Genomic DNA, 18,744 nt, shown 5'->3' with positions numbered 1-18,744 from the left:
TGTAGCTGTGGACTTTCTCAATGTGATTTTTTTGTCTTGAACCTTCTTCTTTATTTTGAATGTATTCCAAAAATCATTTTTTTAAATGTATGCCATCCATTTTTGATAAAGAAAATACTTGATATTAATCAAATGACATCAACATTATTTATTTCACACAAAATATAACTTTGAATAATTATTAAATTTATGTTTTGAATTTTATCGCACTTAAACATTAATTAATCTCATTCATCAATATTTATATTGATACCTCGCAAATACAATCATAACAAACCATGGCGTATTAAAGGTTAAATGTTACAATGAAAAATTATTTAAACAACTTAAAATCTGTCGTCGAGTTTCGTCGATTTAAAAATAAACTATTTTTAAACAGCTTGGTTAATGATGCATCGTTTTGATGCGCGCATGCTCAGGTCATCATTGCCAGCATGTTGACCTTGCAAAGTGCATGAATATGCGCACTGCTATTCCATTATCGATTTTCGTCCATTTGGCACGGCGACACATAAAGCCACAATTCAATCGCCAAGGTCGCGTCAGACACTCTATATTACATACAAACACATATACAATATTTTCATTTGAGAACCGCTTCGGTTCGCGACAAATGCAGCCATTTTATCGCATTCTATACGTATTTTTATATTTCATTCATGCCGAGCGCATCAGGTTCAATAATTACGCAAGATTATGACGGTTTCTTATGCGTTATCGCTTACGTGGTGCGACTGATAAAATAAACGTAAATATGTACAGCGTAAATGCAAAAATATTTTTTAAATGTATGGGAATGATGAAAGAATCTATTTGTTGTAAAAATTTTTTTTTTATTATTATATTATTTATCATACATTTAACTTATCTTGCGATTACATTTAATGGGCGATTAATAAATAATGTTTTATTTGAGTTCACGGATTTAATTAAAATAACTACAATCGTAAATGTCATATAACACTTGCACTTGGTAATAAAGGTCAATTGATAGCGTTTCATTAAAAAATAAATCACTGTTAAGAATTTCTCGAAAAAATTCAATACTTATTTCTAAATAAATTTTAGGATTTATCAAGAATCAAAATTTTCAAAACAAGTAATAGTTTTAAATGCGTTAAAATCACAGCTACATTCAGATCAGGTAGTGAGAAAAGGACTGATTTATTATCTAAAAACATTGTTTGACAATATAAGCTATATGACTGATTATGAATTATGATTAGCAAACATAATGTTTCGACTTCCTCGAACATTTGCCGGTCAACAAAAAATAAGGAATGCGAGGAATGATTATATTATTAACTCTTTGGCAAGCATTAATTCGTTGGATAAATAAATCAATATTTTTATGTAAATGTAATAAATTATCATGCGATGGAAAGTGGCCGTTAATTAAATATGCATTAATTATTAGTCTTGTATTGTGTTTCTAAAATAACTCTACCAAGAATTAATCATGAAATCAACTTAAGTGGAAACTCCCGTTTATGTAGAATTACCTTTTTATAACCCATATTGTTTAATTACGATAAGCGGTGATTCAAATAGTTTGTGAAGCAGATCAATCTATAAGGATAATTTTAAAAACTTAGAAATAAACTAAATTTATATACGGCTGAGAAACTGTATATAATATTCCATTTTATAACCATTACGTGCATCGTAGAGTCCTTGTGCATTATTTGCATATGCGTACTTTGCTTTACGGTGTTTTGAGATTACAGTGCTTTACATTTATCCGTTGAGATACATGCATTTTATATTATTCTCCATGTGCACCAGCACATGAAAAATCTTTGATTCTCTTTAAGGCGATGGTTGTTCCATAAGTCTTGAAGTTTAAATAAATTACAACATGTAATACTTTTACTAAATTATATATTTTCTATCTTTTTCTATAAATATTTTTGTTACATCTGATTCGAGAAATAATGTATTTTTGGAAGCAATAAATTATTTAATGTCGTTTTTGTAAAAAAAATTCCATCTAAAATCTATTTCAGTGTTCTAAATAGATGACTCGTTTAGAGCAATTTCTGAAAAATACGATGAGTAAGATACGAGTACCCAAAATAGTCCATTGATTTTTTAACCGTTTTTTTGAATACGTGATGGCGAGTGCTGTCTTGGTGTAAATTACCCTTCTGTAATTAATAAGGAAAGGTTTTTTACGGTCTGAGTTGCTTTTAAACGAATTAGCTGAGCCCATTATGTGTCTGTCGTAATTGTCTGACTATAAATATTTTCATTTTTTAAAATGTTTTTGTGAGAATTAAAAAAGTATTACACACTATATGGGTGTTTTTCATGACATTTCAGTATTGTGCTATAGATTTTTTAATGCAATGTGTTTTTTATTATATAAAATTTTTACTTAATAATTTTAGTCAATAGGAAGACGCAAAAGCATGTTATCAATTATGACGTCGCCGTCGCATTGGAAACGCTCGTTACCGAGCGTTCTCACTGCAACGGCTCCGACACGATTTTATTGACCAAAATTCGGTTTAGATGTGCTTCATTTAATTTTTACTAACTGAAAGTCGTGATATTATTATAAAAAGTCTTAATATGAACGCTAGATAACCGAGTGATTCCACTGTAACGGCACGATTTTATTGCTTTTGACGTAAATTCTTAGCAGGAAATTGCTTGAAAAGATATGTTTATTTAAGCCAAATATATTTTTCAAATAAATCTCTATTGATATTTATTTAAAAAAATATATTACTATGTTAAAAATATATAAAATGTTTTTTTGCCATGGCGCCCTGAATCATTATTTTCTCAGGGCCCTGCCCATAATACAATAACTCTTCATATCTCACCTGTTCTTGGGGTTAGAATTGGTAGTTAATTGGCATCCAGCCACTGCTTACGTCGCGTAGATCCACTTCTCTTATTTAATAACGATTCGACTTAAAAATAAATATTTCTATTCTAGAATCATTATTGCCAAATTGAAATACTTAAATATTCATATTCTGCAAATTAACATGTAGGCTACACGTTGAGCTTTTTTGTTAGCTTTCGTATCGTGAATTTTTAGAATTACATTTGACACTTAATACAGTTAATGGTATCTCTTTCCATTGTTTTGAACTACTATTGTCCTTTTATGACCGAGTTGGAACTCAAAAGCGTAACATAACTTAACTGAGATTATTTTATCTCTACTGCCATTGTTGATTTAGGGTTGAAAATATCGAATAAAAAATATCTCGATACAAAATAGAATCACTAATACTACTACAGGCGGCCCTCGACTTTCGCACATAATTGGTTCTTGAAAATGTGTGCGAATGTTGAATGTTCGAAAGTAGAGGGAAGTAAAAAAAATTGAAATTGTGTGTATTTTAAAATATTTATTTATCAAGTAAATATAAGATGTTTAAGAGGCGTTTAAGTGGGGTTTGCGGGTGTTTCCTTTGAAAAGTTATCAAGAGCTAACTGTTTTTCACTATTCTTATTCTTTTCTTCATATAGTATTTTATAACATGCTATGTCTTTATTGATCGTCCTATGCACTTTAGATATGCGTTCTCCATTGTGATAACAATCTTTTATAATATTTAAAAATTTGTCAAGATGCGTTATTAAGGCTTCATTCATATTTTTCATTGTTAAAGAGTTTTCCAAAATAATCCTGTCTCATCTACATTAAATATTTGGCCAGAGGAATATTCTCCATCTTCATTAATTTTAGATAATTAGGAGATAAATTCTTTTGCAGCATCTTTATCCGCATCAGCCGGTTCTCCAGTAAATTTAATATTATGAAAAGAATACTCCATTTTAAAATTGTAAAACCAACCGTTACTTGCTTGAAAAACCGTGCTAAAATCTTTTTTTTATTCTATCCTTCCAATCTTTGTGCGAACCAAGAGCTTTTGCTTGAATAATTGAATTACTCATAGGGACATATTTTTGATGTTGGTCATCGATCCATGACGACAAAGATTTTTCCATTTCATCCATGTTTTTTTGGAAACATATCTTTAAAGATTGTGGAAATATATCTTTAATTTCCACAATTTTGAACGTATTCCTTAATTATATTTTTTTTTGCAAAATTGAACATATGGTAGACCTGTTTGTATCATACGAACGTCCGATTGAAGCAAAAGATTCACCGCTATCAGAACGTCTAACAGTTTCCATCTTTGTCTCGAATCTTGTGAGGTTTATGAGTCCTTGATTTATTTTTGTTCGTATCAACACTGAAGTTTTTCCGTTTCTCACTCATGTTTATAATTTAAAAAAAAAAAAAAAAAAGAATTTAAAAAAAATGTTTTTTTTTTAAATGTGTGAAATAACGAATTGTGCAAAAGTCGAGGGCCGTCTGTAATATTAACAAACATCGAAAGAATAGCTAAATTATCGTTAATTTATAAAAAGTTATATATTTTTGCGAATGTAAGAAAAAAAAACCGCAGCGACTAATGGGACAACTTGATACTTGTATATTCAAGCATATGATTTTTATTGAAGATAAGTGTTTTCCAATACAACTTATTTATAATGTATACTGGTCAGCACAAGTCGGAACCGTTCCATTTTTTTTATCTTGCCATGATGTAGCGTTTTACGAACAATGTCAGTTATCGCTAACACGCCGTATTACGTGTCCAGTTCATGCGATAAGTCGCACTCCCGCGACGCACATGTGTTGACCCCTCGCGTTGCTAATTGATCGTACACACTCGATCTAGTGCTAGTAGCAGTGCTTGCTCTCCGTTCGATAAGTGCGTCGTCGCAAAGCTCTCCTTTTCCGATACGTCGCTCCGAATTGATTTAATGGCGTGTCGCAGTGTCAAACGTAAGCGATTTATTGCACTTATCCATTTTGCGGCCGACTTACACTAGGCCAGTTAGTTTTACTAGCGATAAGAAGTGTTATAGGGTAGGACGTTTGAAGCATTCTTAAATCAATTACATTTAATGCTTCTTCGTTTGTAACTTTCGTAACGCTCGCTGAAATTTTAAATGTATGGCAGTTGTCTCGTGTTCAAAGTCGCTCATCCAAAATTTTCAACGACGAGACATAAATTATCGAGTCACTATTAGCCGTAACGACAGTAATTGATATCCTTTTTTACCCGTCGAGATGTGCTTGTATATGTGTGTCGCCTTGAATCGATCGAGCGTGACAAACGCCCTTGTTCAAAGTCGCACATCAGTCGAGCGGCTTTAGTGTCAGCAAAATTAAACCCCTCTACAGTCAGATTCGCATTTAAAGTTAACATCGCACTTTGACCTCTTCTGCAAGCTATGGAGACAACATTATATTTAGTAAGTCTATATTTTAATACTTGACACTATATTCTAGACAGGAATGTAAATTTATTTATATATTTTAAACACATTTCACAAGGCAATTGCCAATTTACGGCGTTTATTTTTAGGTAAATTTTAATAGAAATATCTATTGGATCTCAACTGCCGTATATTTTAATACACTTTCTTCAATCATAACCAGGAGATTGCCCGAAATTACCGGTTAAAACGTGTAGCGATTCCCAACTTGTGTTCCGCTAAAGAATTTTGGGGCTCTACGTGAGTTTCAGTAATACATAAGGCGAGTAGATCTGTATCTATAAAATAAATAATAAGTATTCTATTTTCTTAAATAGTTCTGGCAAATTAGGCGATTTGTTTACTGCGTTTTTATACCACTTGGGCGAACAAGTTAGTTTGACAGTTGTCGGCAATCAAACCGCTCGGAGTGCTAGTTCAAGCTCCGAATATAAATGAAGAAGTATGGCAGAGTTCTGTTTATATACCATTTAGTAAAGGCATTGAGTCTAATGCCTTATTATTTTTGGCGTATGTTTTATAGTTCTGCGCTTAAGACAAAAAATCGCTCCGATCTTTGAGGGACACAAATAGCATAAATTTTATGCACCTTTTAACGGGACTTTCGCAACTCATTTCAACGTTATGTTTATGATTGATCCCGACATATTAATAAATTATTTATTTATATTATTGAAAAAGTTTTCGCGCATAACCCTTTGCAGTCCAATATCTCTATTTATTTAATTCAATTCGGTCCAGTTTATTTAATCGCAATATTTAAGCTTCTTATTTTTATTATTATTTATATATAGCTTATTTAGTATATATCCTATATCCGTTCCAGATGTTGGGACCACTACCTAAAAATGACAAAATAAATAATGTTTCGCCTTATCCATGTAAATAGTATTTAGTTAGTTGTTCGCTAATGTAATTCACACAACGCCAATGATTCTCAACATATTTTTAATCGCACAGATTTATTGTTGTTTTTAGTACTTTAAAATATCGATGACTAAAAGTGTAAAATTGCTATTCATAACTTCATATTTGACAACTTAACAGGAAAAATAAAAAACCTAATTTTTTTGATATTAAATTTTGGTGTTTAATTAGAAATTTTGTAGATAAAAATTTTTTGAGCATCTGTGTTTCGAGTAAAGGTATAAGATGACACTGTTTTCACGTCATTTTCACCCAAAAGTGGGGTTAGCAAGTTTACACATTAAACCATCGATATGAAACACTAAAAATATATTTATGTATTTACGTTACAACTATTTACATATTTACATACTCGCTGTTTGACTAATTTTGTCGATCGTATGATATTTTTCGAATCATTTTGAAGATATATTTAAGGACGCAATAGTGTAGTCCGTAACATCTCAGACTAGTAATTCTGAGGTTGTGGTTTCAAGTCCTGGCAGCGACACTCGAATTTTTATATGTAATAAAAAATGCACTCTTATTTAAAAAATACCAGCGCCAGCTGCAGTGACGTCTATTGGTTATAAATTGTATTACATATAATAATTTATAATTATTAAAATGTAAATGTCACCGATTCCCGGACTTTCAGTCTGGTGGTTGTTGGTATTTATTATATCTGAGTGACTGATTCAGTTGGTACAGATTTATCCCGTTGTAACGCATTGGGCTTACGCCTGTCAAGTTACAACGGAAGATTTAATAAAAATAAATATGTTCTTCGATCTCTTTTTTGTCTTTATTCACATAATATTTTTTCTAAATAATATAGGAATAATACCTATTCAATAAACCACGCCTAGTGCTCCCATTCCATGCAAATGTTATAATATTATTGTCCGTTCCTCTATAAGTCTATATTTCACAACTTCTCTATTGCTTATTTTTTATGGCTTTTGAAAGCCTTCTGTAAGACATAATTATATTATACTCTATTTGCGTTAACACAATCAGTTTAAGAGCTATACATTTCATCATTATTCATAATTCTCTACAGCGCATGATACGGATATACGTTCGATATACTTATCATTACTCCGATTGATTGATAAATATAAAAAATATGCTAATGATTTTAATTTCTATAATTTTTTTCATAATATAAACAGGAGTAATGATAATCGTATATATACCCATATCGTGTGCTTTAGAGTTAATAATAGGGGCGTAAATACAAACTTGCCGTGTCTTTCTCAATTATAAATAATTATGAAATGGATGGCTTGAACTGACTGTGTTATCGCAAATAGAGTACAGTTAAATATCATTTTTGCAAAAGTAAATTATCCGCAAGTAGTTTTTTTACATTAATTTTTCATTTTTTCACTTTATCTGTGAAAAAAATGAAAGAAGTAAATAGGCTTTTGAAAAACTTCTGGAATTTTTAATCTGACTCATTCATTGCTTGAGAAAAATGGTCGTTGTCTTAGAATGGTATCACTACTATTTACATTTGCAATGCATGCACCCAATTCCATTAAAATAATCTATGAGCGTTTCTTTCCAATTCGTCATCGTCATCATCAATTAATTTTTCATACAAAGTAAAAAATCATAAATATTTATTAATTTAAACAATTATTTGTGTAAATTTCTTTCATTTTTATCGAAACTTATTTATGCAATTAAAATATAATTTCTGTGACTGATGCAAAAAAAGCATTTAAAAGCTTTTTTTATCTGTCCTTGTTTCATTTTTTTTATTTAACAATTCTTTCACCACATTAAACATATTTCATTTTAATTAGAATGAACAAGGTCTGAAGAGTATGGTGGATGCATAATAACATCAAAATTTAATTATTTTAGCTTGTGTTGGGTCATCATCGCTAAATGTGGTCGCGAATTATCATAGTGAAAAACTACTCCCTTTATGTTTACCAATTGAGGCCTAACCTTTTTAAGAGCGGTGTTTCATTTTTTTAATTTATCACAATTACATTTCGCTGTAATTGTTTGGTTGCGTTCCAAAAGATTTTATACAATTATACAATGTACAAAGCATGATGGATTTCTGCTTTCGGGGAAATTATTATAAAAATTCCATACACCACAAATTCTTATGCTATCACCTATTTGATTGTTTGATTGTCGAATATATTTTACTTTTAATTTTAACAGCTTTATATTTTTCTATATTTTTCAGTAGAAAATTGTGCAATTATAATAAATGTAAGTTTATCATATAAATGTAAAACACAATATTCTTAAATTAAATCTGTTATATATACGGACATTATTTTTATATATATTTCATATTGACGTATTCTTAAATATATGTAACATATATGTGTATATTGATCATCTATGATCAGAATTTTTGCAGTGCACAATTATCGTTTGCGCAATAATCACCAAATTGTTGAAACAGTCTAATTGATTAGCGGCTGACAATTTGGGGAGTCAAAACTTCATAATAAAAGTATTCTTATGCGATGCAAATTTCTCACAACAGTCAACTGGTTGACTTCCGTATTTAGTGTAATCTCCTTGGTATTTTGAAGTGAAGCAATTACAATTATGACTTTTATCTTGTTACCATCAGACTTTAAAGGTCGCCAGCTATGTCATCTTTAGACTAAAATTTTTATACCACCTCTTTGTCAGCCAATTTTTAGTACACGTCGCATATGTTTTTGCTTGCCACAGTTGCCTTTAAGAAATTCATAATTGACTCTTTCGGCAGACAATTCAAAATGTATAATGTCTCTACTGTTCACTGGTGAAGTAAAAATGAGTATAAAGTAGCGATAATTTATACAATAAAATAGTTTAAAAACGGATGTTATTTATCAATTCAGAGAAAAAATATATTTTGTCAAAACTTGTCTGCATCTGGTGTCTGGAGCAGGGTTTACGTGAAGAGCGAAGCGGTTGCTTTTTAGCTCAATGCTTCATTGTAGCTCTGTTTGTTGTTGAAATAAATTCTCTTAGTCGAGAGAAACTGGCCCAAGTTCTTAATGAATATATAAAGGAGGTTCTTTTGCTCAATACACTCTCGACGCGTGCATCAATTGTGTTAATTTTGGTGTGAAATTAAATTTGTTGTTTGTTTGTGAAGGTGGAGACTTGGCAACACTGCATCTGTCATCTACAATACACTATTATTTAGTGTTGGCCATTGTTGCTCATCCTCTCATCGACATAGCTTGTCATTTTTTGTTTGTTTTCATACCACTCGTGGCTTATGTTTGCTGTTTAATGCACTTTGGTTTTTACTCTTACATTTTTTCAAGCGAACCAACAGTCCTGTGAGTAGAGCTTAATAGACAATCCACGCCGCGAAACAAAGAGAGTTCGCACAGAACGAAACGGGTCAGTGGCCGTATATCTATACGAGTATGTGCAGAGGAACGCCCACTACAGCAGAGAGAGGGACAAGATTCGTACAAAGTGAAATAATTTAACGGAATTAGCGTGTGACCTCTTGTGTAACGCGCAAATTGCCGTGACGAGGGTCCGGTACCGTTCAATTGCCGCCGATGACACCCCGACTGTTTGTGCATTGTGCTGCACGTCGTCGGGAATCCCGACTAATTAGATTAACATATCCTCAGTGTAGATGGCAACGGGAAACCTGGCACGTGACCCGCCTGTAAACCGTGACTCGACCATAACAGAACCACCAGTTCGTAAATGAACTATCGGCGAGGAGAGATGATGTGATTAAAAACCTAATAATGTTGAAACTCCGATGAGAAAAGTTCGCCGCGAAGCCTTATCTAGATGCGCACGCATCGAAACGCGAGCTGAAATTAATAATAGAGAAAGTTTCCCGACCGACTGACTATTCTACACCAAAAATTAAAAGTGCTATTTACCTCAATATGAGGCAATCGAATCATTCATTCCTATGTACCCTTTTACACTCTTAAGTGTTGATAATTCCCCACAAAACGATTCAGTGATTGATTTGTAGCTTGGGTTCGATTTAAATTCAAGAGATTATTCTTATCTTGAGCGTGACTTGAATGCGACGAAGAATGTTTAATGTAATATTATTAACTATTAAAGAGCAATACAATTAAGTTAACGAAATAAGAAGGAGGTATTTTTAAATGATCTACTTAGGTCATAATTCATATGCTGATGTGAGGCACAAAAATAAATCTCTATTTTTTCTACGCCCCATGTTTTTATATCGCTTATCAGTACTATAAGTTTTATGTGTTCTTACATCAACGCAGAGAAATGAGCTGTTTTATTTGACAAAATGCAGACCTTACAAAACGCTTACTTCTCCACTCATTCCTGCATATAGTCCTGAGTTTGATATACTTCATCAGGATCTGATGCAGTACTTTAGTGTGCCGCAGCGCAACATTTTCATGAAAAAAAATAATACAACTCAAAGCTTATGTAAAATAACACTCATTTTAAATAACTTACAATAAACCTATTCCATTACTGCAGCAAGACTTATGTTTCTACGCTAACAAAAATAATAAGCTTGTAATAAATACTAATTTCAATTAAATTTATTTCTAAATATTTTGTCAAAAGAAGTGGTAAAAAACATTTTTTTACGAACAAGTTTAACTTATGAAAAAAAATATGCCGATACAGTTGAATTAAAAGTAATTATACAAAAAAATGCTGTTTTTCACGGTCTTCTAAGGATCTTACGGTTGCTCAAAGTCGAAAGCGAAATTGTGAAAATGTCATGTTCTGATTAAAAGTAAATTAAATATATTCCTGGTGAAAATGGTGGAAGTTATTCAGTTTCGCCTTGTTTGCATTTATATTTATATTTTGCAGTGAAATTAATATAAATATATTTTCAGTGAAAATGTATCAAACAATTGATACATATTATCAGTGAAATTGTATTGTTACACGGTACGTTCAGAATATTTTGCTTTTGTATCGCCCTATCTTTGAAATAGTTTCCCAAGACTTTAAATAAAAAGGACAAGGGCTCTCAATAATTTGTACTTTTCAATAAAAAATGGATCAAGTTTTCGAATATTCGAATACTATCGTATTCTTTTTCTCGGGTTTTACAGATATTAATTTATTTAAACAATTAATTGCTTGTAAAATATTACTTAATTCAAAGATAATGATTGGTTAATAATACGTTCATAATCGTTTTACATAAAACTTTTTGAACTTTATAAAATATGCTTAACACAGTGCTGTGCGAATTATTGTTCAGCGGGGGCGTCAAAAGGAAAATGATTTATTTATTATTACATAATTTCAGCTTTTTCAAATCAATTGCGATTGAATTAATTCAGTAAAATTTATCTCACTTATTGTATATACAATTGCTAATAATGTTTGGAACGAATTTATATACATAAAGATCGGATCCGTATCGGCGTTTGTTTTGTGCGAATTTGCATGGAAATTAAAAAACTAGAAATAAATAAATCGCGATCGAATTATTGAAATATTTGCGCCTTGAAACAACAAATACAAAAACGTAACACGAACTTTGAGATAAGCGTTAAACGATAATAAATAGTGAACCTGTTAAACATTTTGTTTTGTTCAACTAACGAATTCTGCGAATTTCGGTCATACTAGACACGGCCGATTATCATTTTATTCGCAAATGTTAACGCTTTTTTCTAGTGCTTTTAAGCTGTATATTAATGCCCATTTCAATACGCGAACGCCGACGATAAATAAACTTTCTTCTTATAAAGTCACAAATAAATTAAGCAATCAAATTTTTTTAGGATTGGTTTATATTTATATCCAATTTTTATATTTATGTTGCTTGTGGTGTGCCGGTGATAAGAAAATAGTTGTGGAACACTATAATATATTGTCAATTAGATCTCGTTTGTTACTAGTTGTGCTTTTGAACTATCCCATAAATTTCGAACAGTCGGAATATTTTAAGTAAATATATCTACGTACGATATATTATATATATATTCTTTCGTCATTGTTTTCCCCCTAATTTCCACACAACATTTTCCATTTTACACCAACAAGCGAGTCCTTCTGCCGCTTAAAGGAAATTACAAGACGAGAGAAACAATCCGTCGGCGAATCGCGGAAGTGGAGCTCAGCTAGTTGGCGGATTCTGTTCTCCTTCTTCTCATTCTTCTTATTATTTTTTTCTTCTCTCTCTTCTTGTTCTCGTTCTTGTCGGCCGCAACAAGCGGGTTACAAATCGCTTTTTCAATCCGTTTTCGGTCGGAGGAGAGAGGTCGTTCACATTATTTATTCGCGTTTCTGCTGCATAAATTCGCGGCCCACGCGGCGGCGGAACCGCGGAGGCGACACTCGGGGGGGAAAGTCGCGATGATAAGTGTTTTCGGCGAAACGTTAAAATTTAACCGTAATTTTCGGCGGCGCGTTAAAATTTAACCGAGCGGCGCGCCAACCGCGGTTACCAGTCGTAACTCGGGTTTTTGAGCTGCTTTTAAAAGACATATATTATTAGAATATTATACATCACCATTCAGCATCCATACTCTAGAACTTTATTTATCCACTGAAACAAGATCGAATTACTTTTTTTTGTGTTACCGTTTTCAAATTATTTTTCCGATTGCTCTAGCTTATTTTTTACCCATAATACTTAAGGTTTTCAAACCCTAAGGGGGGTGACTTCGTAGCCAGTAAGATGCAGGTGTAAACTAATAATATTATGTATTGCCACAGACTATAATGGGCGAGGTTGTTATTCTCCGAGCGGCGGTGGAGAAGCTGGCGGAGGGATGACGTCAGTGATCCTTAGAGTTCTGATTGGTGTGGCAGTGACAGTATAGTGGAAGTTGCTGTGCTCGTAATGTGAGCGAGCGTCCATGACCGTATGTTGACCGCGGGCGGGCAGTATGCCCTCTCATTGGAAATCAGCCTTAAGTATTCAAGGCTGCAAAGTTTTCTAACGAATCACAATCATGCAGCGATCATCCAGCCAATCGTTGCACTCGCTTCTTAGAACAACGAAATATTTTTACACCTTTAGAACGTTATATTTGCTTGATGGACATCTCTGAGGTCGAATTGGGGATTATTTTGGCACAACGGGAATATTGTGGCGTTACAGTGATTTTTGTCTTCCGGTGATATATTGTTTCTTGTGACCGTTTCACAACAAATAAGTATTCCGTCAATGCATCGGAGAACACTTTCATGTTATTTATGTTCAACCCTTTTTTACAGTCATAATGAAGGCATTTGTATGGTCCCATCCTTTACACTATTGTCTAGTTTATCCTTATTGATGAATGAATGATTTGGTCAGTCATTAACGCGAGTTTCAAAAATAAAATCCCCCCACAAATATAACTACAAAATATAATTGTAAAATAGTTTTATACCTAAAGAATATTAAAACACTTGATTATTATCTCAAAAACATTTTAATTGTAAGTGTTTTAGAAATATGTTTTTATCACATAATACATTCAACTGATTTCGGTTATTTTTTAAGTTAATGAATGTGTAAAATTTTGAAGGTTGAAACCGCAGCAGTTTTTTTATCACTTCATATTCAAATGCATAAGCCTTTGCAGCTTTTTATTTAAAAAAAATAACTCTTGCTTTATAAGAGGTTTTAAGAAACTTTTCCTCTACAAATAAAATCATAAACATTAAAAAAACTATGGTAATAACTTATTATTATTTTACTAAACTATATATGTTAAAGTGCATGTAATCCTTCATGCGTTGAAGTATTATTTATCTGTGCGGAAGTATATATATAATCAGTCACAAAAATACATTTTTGTGAATGCCAAAGTAATAAATATAAATATGTAAGTCGATCTTTGCTAGTAACTTCGACTTTTTCAAATAGCTTCGAAAATAAAATAAGGAGGTGTCCGATTACTTTGCTTTTACTTATTTATAAAGTAGTGATTTTATACCAAAACAACTTGAAAATTTTAGATTTATGATTAATGAGTTTTCATATGCTTATCTCACTTGGGGTAATTCGCACTTGTTCCTCGACTACTGCCTCATTTTTTCGGGTTTTTGTATATAAATACAAAAATATACTTTTATCCCCATGAACAATATCTTGACTATAAAGCAAAAAAAATGCTTGCTTCAGTAACTAACGCTTTGTACCAGCAGGTAACTTTAAATGTCTAGTTTTTAATTTAAGTATGATTCATGTGTATTTGCATTTATACTAAATTGATTTTTCTCTTGTTTCAGGTAAGGCGATACTCCCCGCTCGAATTACTTAATTGCTATCAATTATCGTAAGCGTAAAAATAATAATTATATATATTACTCCTAAATAATAATCCAATTTCATTATAAAATTAATGCATCAGCGTTTACTTATTTATTGAAAGGTTAAACAACCCTATTCGGAATTATATATATATAATCATTCATTATTCAATATTATGATGTAATGACTACTGACTTTTAACGTTCTATAAAACATTCGTGATTCATTTTATTATTCGATACGTAAAAACATCATATTCAATCATATACTCGGTTGTTACATTGGTTATTGAACACTTAATGTAATATATTTTTTATACGTTCATACCAAGCCACTTTGTCACCACTTATACTCAAGAGAATACATGACCTTTATTGAGCAATAATTCAATGTTTTCCTTCCACTCTCGGACTGTCTTGAGCTTCATCGTAAAACACACTACCATAATAGAACCATAAAAATCTCTACCATAAAACACACATAGTAAATTAATTTTTCACATTCTTCAATGCTAGTTAATATGTTGCGGTATCAGGTTTTTAGTTATTTTTAATATAGTTTCTTAATGATACTTTATTTACTCTTATGTATTTAATTTATTGCACTTTATTGAATTGTGTGCTGTTGAACAACTACATACACTAAAATGGATTGACTTTTTACTATCGGGAACGAGCATATCGATGTATTGGTATTCTACGATTCTTGTTCGACCAAACGAAACCTGCTAGGCACGATTTCCCATACCATAAAACATATCAATTCTTCGCCAGAGTCGAACTAAAGGGTTTCGAAAGACGAGAAGAATTTTAGCGCATGCTCCGCGATCGGAATACGAATGAAGTGCGATTACGCAAATCCGCAAATTATTCAACGCCGACTCGTAAATCACTCTAGGAGAAGAAGGGAAAAGGGCATTAAAAACACAACAAAAAATTAAACACGTTCCCTTTACAACTCAATAATCGCCGTTGAAAAAAGCTTTACAAACTAACTGGCTGATTTTATCGCGCTTTACCGTGTCGTTAATTATACGTTTTGTAGCCGTGGCACAGAGCGCCTACTATAGAGCTATAGGTTAAAAAGTAATGTTATTATGTTTTATGAATTTGCTGCCGTTGAAGTTAATATGTTATCCTCCGTGAAACGGACCTTGAAATATTTGGCGTGGCCGGCGCGTGTTTGTTTGATTTCCGGCAGTGATATGAAAAAAAAGTGATTATATAAAATTACGTATGCGATGTGAATATAATATCTATTAGACACCCATAGAAAAATATGCAAATGCTTCACCTATGTATACACACGCGTCAATTAAGGTTGTTAATAATTTTTGTGAACGAATGCGTCAGGAAATAGCAATTAATTTAAAAAAAACATACAATTGAAAATTATTATTATTCTTAATACATATGTGTTCTGGCCTTCTTGTCAGGGGTAGGGATTGCAATAATATTACCGAGAGAGAAAAACAATCAATACCGGTATTGACATTATTATTTTAATTAAAACACTTTCAATAATTAAAAAAAAAAACATTTTTTTATACTCTCAATGATGTGAGGTAATAAAAATCAATAACGTTTTTTATTTAAATATAATTATCGAGACTTACTTATTGCTAATATTTAACACCAATGTTTTGTGAAGGATTTTCCGTAAACTATTCAAATAAAAATATGTCTGAATGGAGATATACAAATAGTAAAAAAAAATCGTGTATGCAATGGCTGCATTTGTTTAGACTTCGCCAGCCATCCCTGTCATAAAAAGCGCGCGGTCATTTCTCTGTTACATAACATAATTACTGGTAACTTCTAAGTACCTTTAGATTCGCTTGACATAAAGCAAATGTATTCCTTTATGTAAATACGTCGTATCATACATGGTAAATTAAATTTTTAAAATTTGTGCCGGTGGAATTTTTTGCATAAGTGCGGTGGACCGATGTTTTGACTCTCTTGAACTTACAAGGATTGTATTATTTAACTTTGATATCCTACCCTGTTAAAACTACTGTGGTTTATCCTTTACAAAGAGCATCATTTTATTATACGTTTTTGCTTTCAATCACTATGGGCATTGTCGTTTTTATTAGTTTTACGCCATGGATATATCGTTTTCAACAAATAAAATGTACGGATTTCAAAAAAGAAAATTTTAGTACTATCAGTATTCCATTTTGTAATACAATGTCAATTTTTGCTCCAATACCGGTATTGCAATCCCTAGTCAGAAGTGTTTTTTTTTTATTGAAGATAAAGTATTTGTTATTAATTATGATAAACGTGAAATCCGCTTTCATTGTCTGCGTCCGAAAGATGCAATCCGTCTCCGAAGCGAGTTAAACTGAACCAGAGTTTGACGTGAAGACCTAGCCCTCGATCTTTGCTCTGAAATATGTTAGCCTCTTCTTGAATTCGGATTTATACATAATCTGCGAGCCCAACTTAGTTGAAGTCTTGACTTTCATACAAGTGTAAGTTTTCATTTGAGCACTGTGTTCGTATTTTATACACATGGCACTTTAGAGAGAGAGATTCAGAGCTCACCCCATTTTTCTGCAAGTCCCAATTACCAGGTAGAGCACATTTTCAAATGGTCAATAAAATTGAGCAATTGCGATGCAAATCCTGCACTTAAGCATCCACTTTCGAGACTATCTACAAAGGCACTTGTAGAAAGTCTCGAAAGTTTTTTTAATAATTCCTCTGATTCATAACAGTCGCAATCTAATAATCTCTTCATTGTAATCTGTTTGTTTTGAATTAGCTTGTATGAAAAAATTGACATCTGACCTGCCGATGTTTATGACTTAATAGCGTAATATTTAGATATTCACCCTCGTGCGTAAATTTGACTTAATGCTTTTTTTGTCTTGAACATTTAATCATTTCATTGTATGCACTTTATGGTTGTTTTGGGACCTGTCTTTGTTTATCAACTGCCGCTGGTGTCACTGATTTCGAGATTGTTTAATTAATGAACATGACACAGGATTGAATATTCTACTGTTGTTCAAGTGCAATTTTTATTAAAATGGGAAAGTAACTTCTATATGAAGCCATACAAGCTTTAACTCGGTATTTGTATTATATGCTGATGATTTAAACAGACTGTGTTGATTAGAGCTATCGTTAATTATTAATTTCTGAAAGATGTATTAATCTCTCCAAGTCGTATGATTTAATTGGAACAGATCAGACGGTCGAAGGAAAGCGGTTGCTTTTCTCTGTCTTCTTTAGGTCATCTCGGTTGATTCAGCGTAGTTTCGCTTAGTGTGAGTTCGGCTCTAATTAGATAAATTCTTGACTGAGGTATTGGTCAAAGCAAAAAAATAATATTTAATCTGGGGATGCTTGGTATCTGTTCACATCGCATTTCTTTATATTTGGCACTAATGCACATTATCGGAGTTTTTTTATCTAGCAAGGTTTGCGGTTTTTAATTAAGTGTCCTTGGAATTAAATGTCCGCTCTGATACGCAATATCGTTTGTTTACGCGTAACAAGAAAAAACTTCAATTCTTAATATAACATGCACGTGTATTTCCAACTTCAACGATATATTTCGTTCTGAAAAATTAGTCGTTTAATGTAGTAAAGAATAGTGTTGTTCACAAAAATATTAAGATAAACTCAAAAATGTATATTTTGCTAGATAATATTTACAAAAAAATATTTTCTATTTCAATATAGGTTTTCTTATATTACTTAATTCTTGTACTAAATGTTACATAGATACTAAAAACAGACAGCATCTCTTGAATATATTAAAATTTTAGTCTTTTCACCTTTTAATATTTTTAACCGCAAAAATTCATCAAAACATCTCCAAAAAATGGATATTTAAGAGGTTTTTGTTGTGTTTTTCTTGCACCATCTATTCTTCCCAATGTAGATTGCAACCATGTGAATTTATAAGTAGTATCATCAATAAATTGACAACTACATCTAAAAAATAATGACATCCGAAAAATAATGAAATAAAAGATTTAGGTAGAAATTTAATTTATCTATTTTTATTGTATACGACTATAATAATCCTCCATTTACCAAAATGTAATACTTATTTAATAGTTTGAAATATGTACGTATAGAAGCAATGTACATCGTAACCACCATTGAAAACAATTTATTTACTGCTTGAATTTTCCTAGAGCTTAAACATACACACACGATACAGTCGTTCCGCTCCACCTTTATCGCTTTCTGTTCTTAATAAATATAGTATATTTAAAAGTTACGGTTATTTTATACGTGCTACGGTTATTCGATTTGTACAAGGGCGGGGTTATCAAT

General features: G+C 31.9%; 1 protein-coding gene and 1 long non-coding RNA gene across 13 annotated transcripts in view; one reads left to right on the top strand and one right to left on the bottom strand.

Annotated features, from left to right (window-relative positions):
* Positions 1–18,744, top strand: part of Hers (Histone gene-specific Epigenetic Repressor in late S phase) — a 386,163-nt gene that overhangs the window by 226,210 nt on the left and 141,209 nt on the right. Inside the window, exon 1 of one of the 12 annotated variants that reach the window (XM_088205910.1) lies at positions 4,618–4,822. The exons of the other annotated variants lie outside the window; for them this stretch is intronic. Coding sequence (XP_088062036.1) covers positions 4,801–4,822 — 22 coding nt within the window. The 5' untranslated portion in view covers positions 4,618–4,800. Of the gene's footprint in view, positions 1–4,617; positions 4,823–18,744 lie in introns of those variants that run through there. 12 annotated transcript variants of the gene reach the window in all.
* On the bottom strand, positions 14,592–18,434 carry LOC148238142 (uncharacterized). Its single transcript, XR_015812717.1, has 2 exons — positions 16,943–18,434; positions 14,592–16,853 (listed from the first exon to the last, which is right to left on the bottom strand). It is a non-coding gene; the product is annotated as an uncharacterized LOC148238142 (long non-coding RNA).

Source organism: Plectrocnemia conspersa, unplaced genomic scaffold (genome assembly GCF_051122295.1).
Source record: "Plectrocnemia conspersa isolate PC_06_02 unplaced genomic scaffold, ASM5112229v1 ptg000002l, whole genome shotgun sequence".
NCBI lineage: Eukaryota > Metazoa > Arthropoda > Insecta > Trichoptera > Polycentropodidae > Plectrocnemia > Plectrocnemia conspersa.
This window is presented reverse-complemented; position numbering and strand designations above follow the sequence as displayed.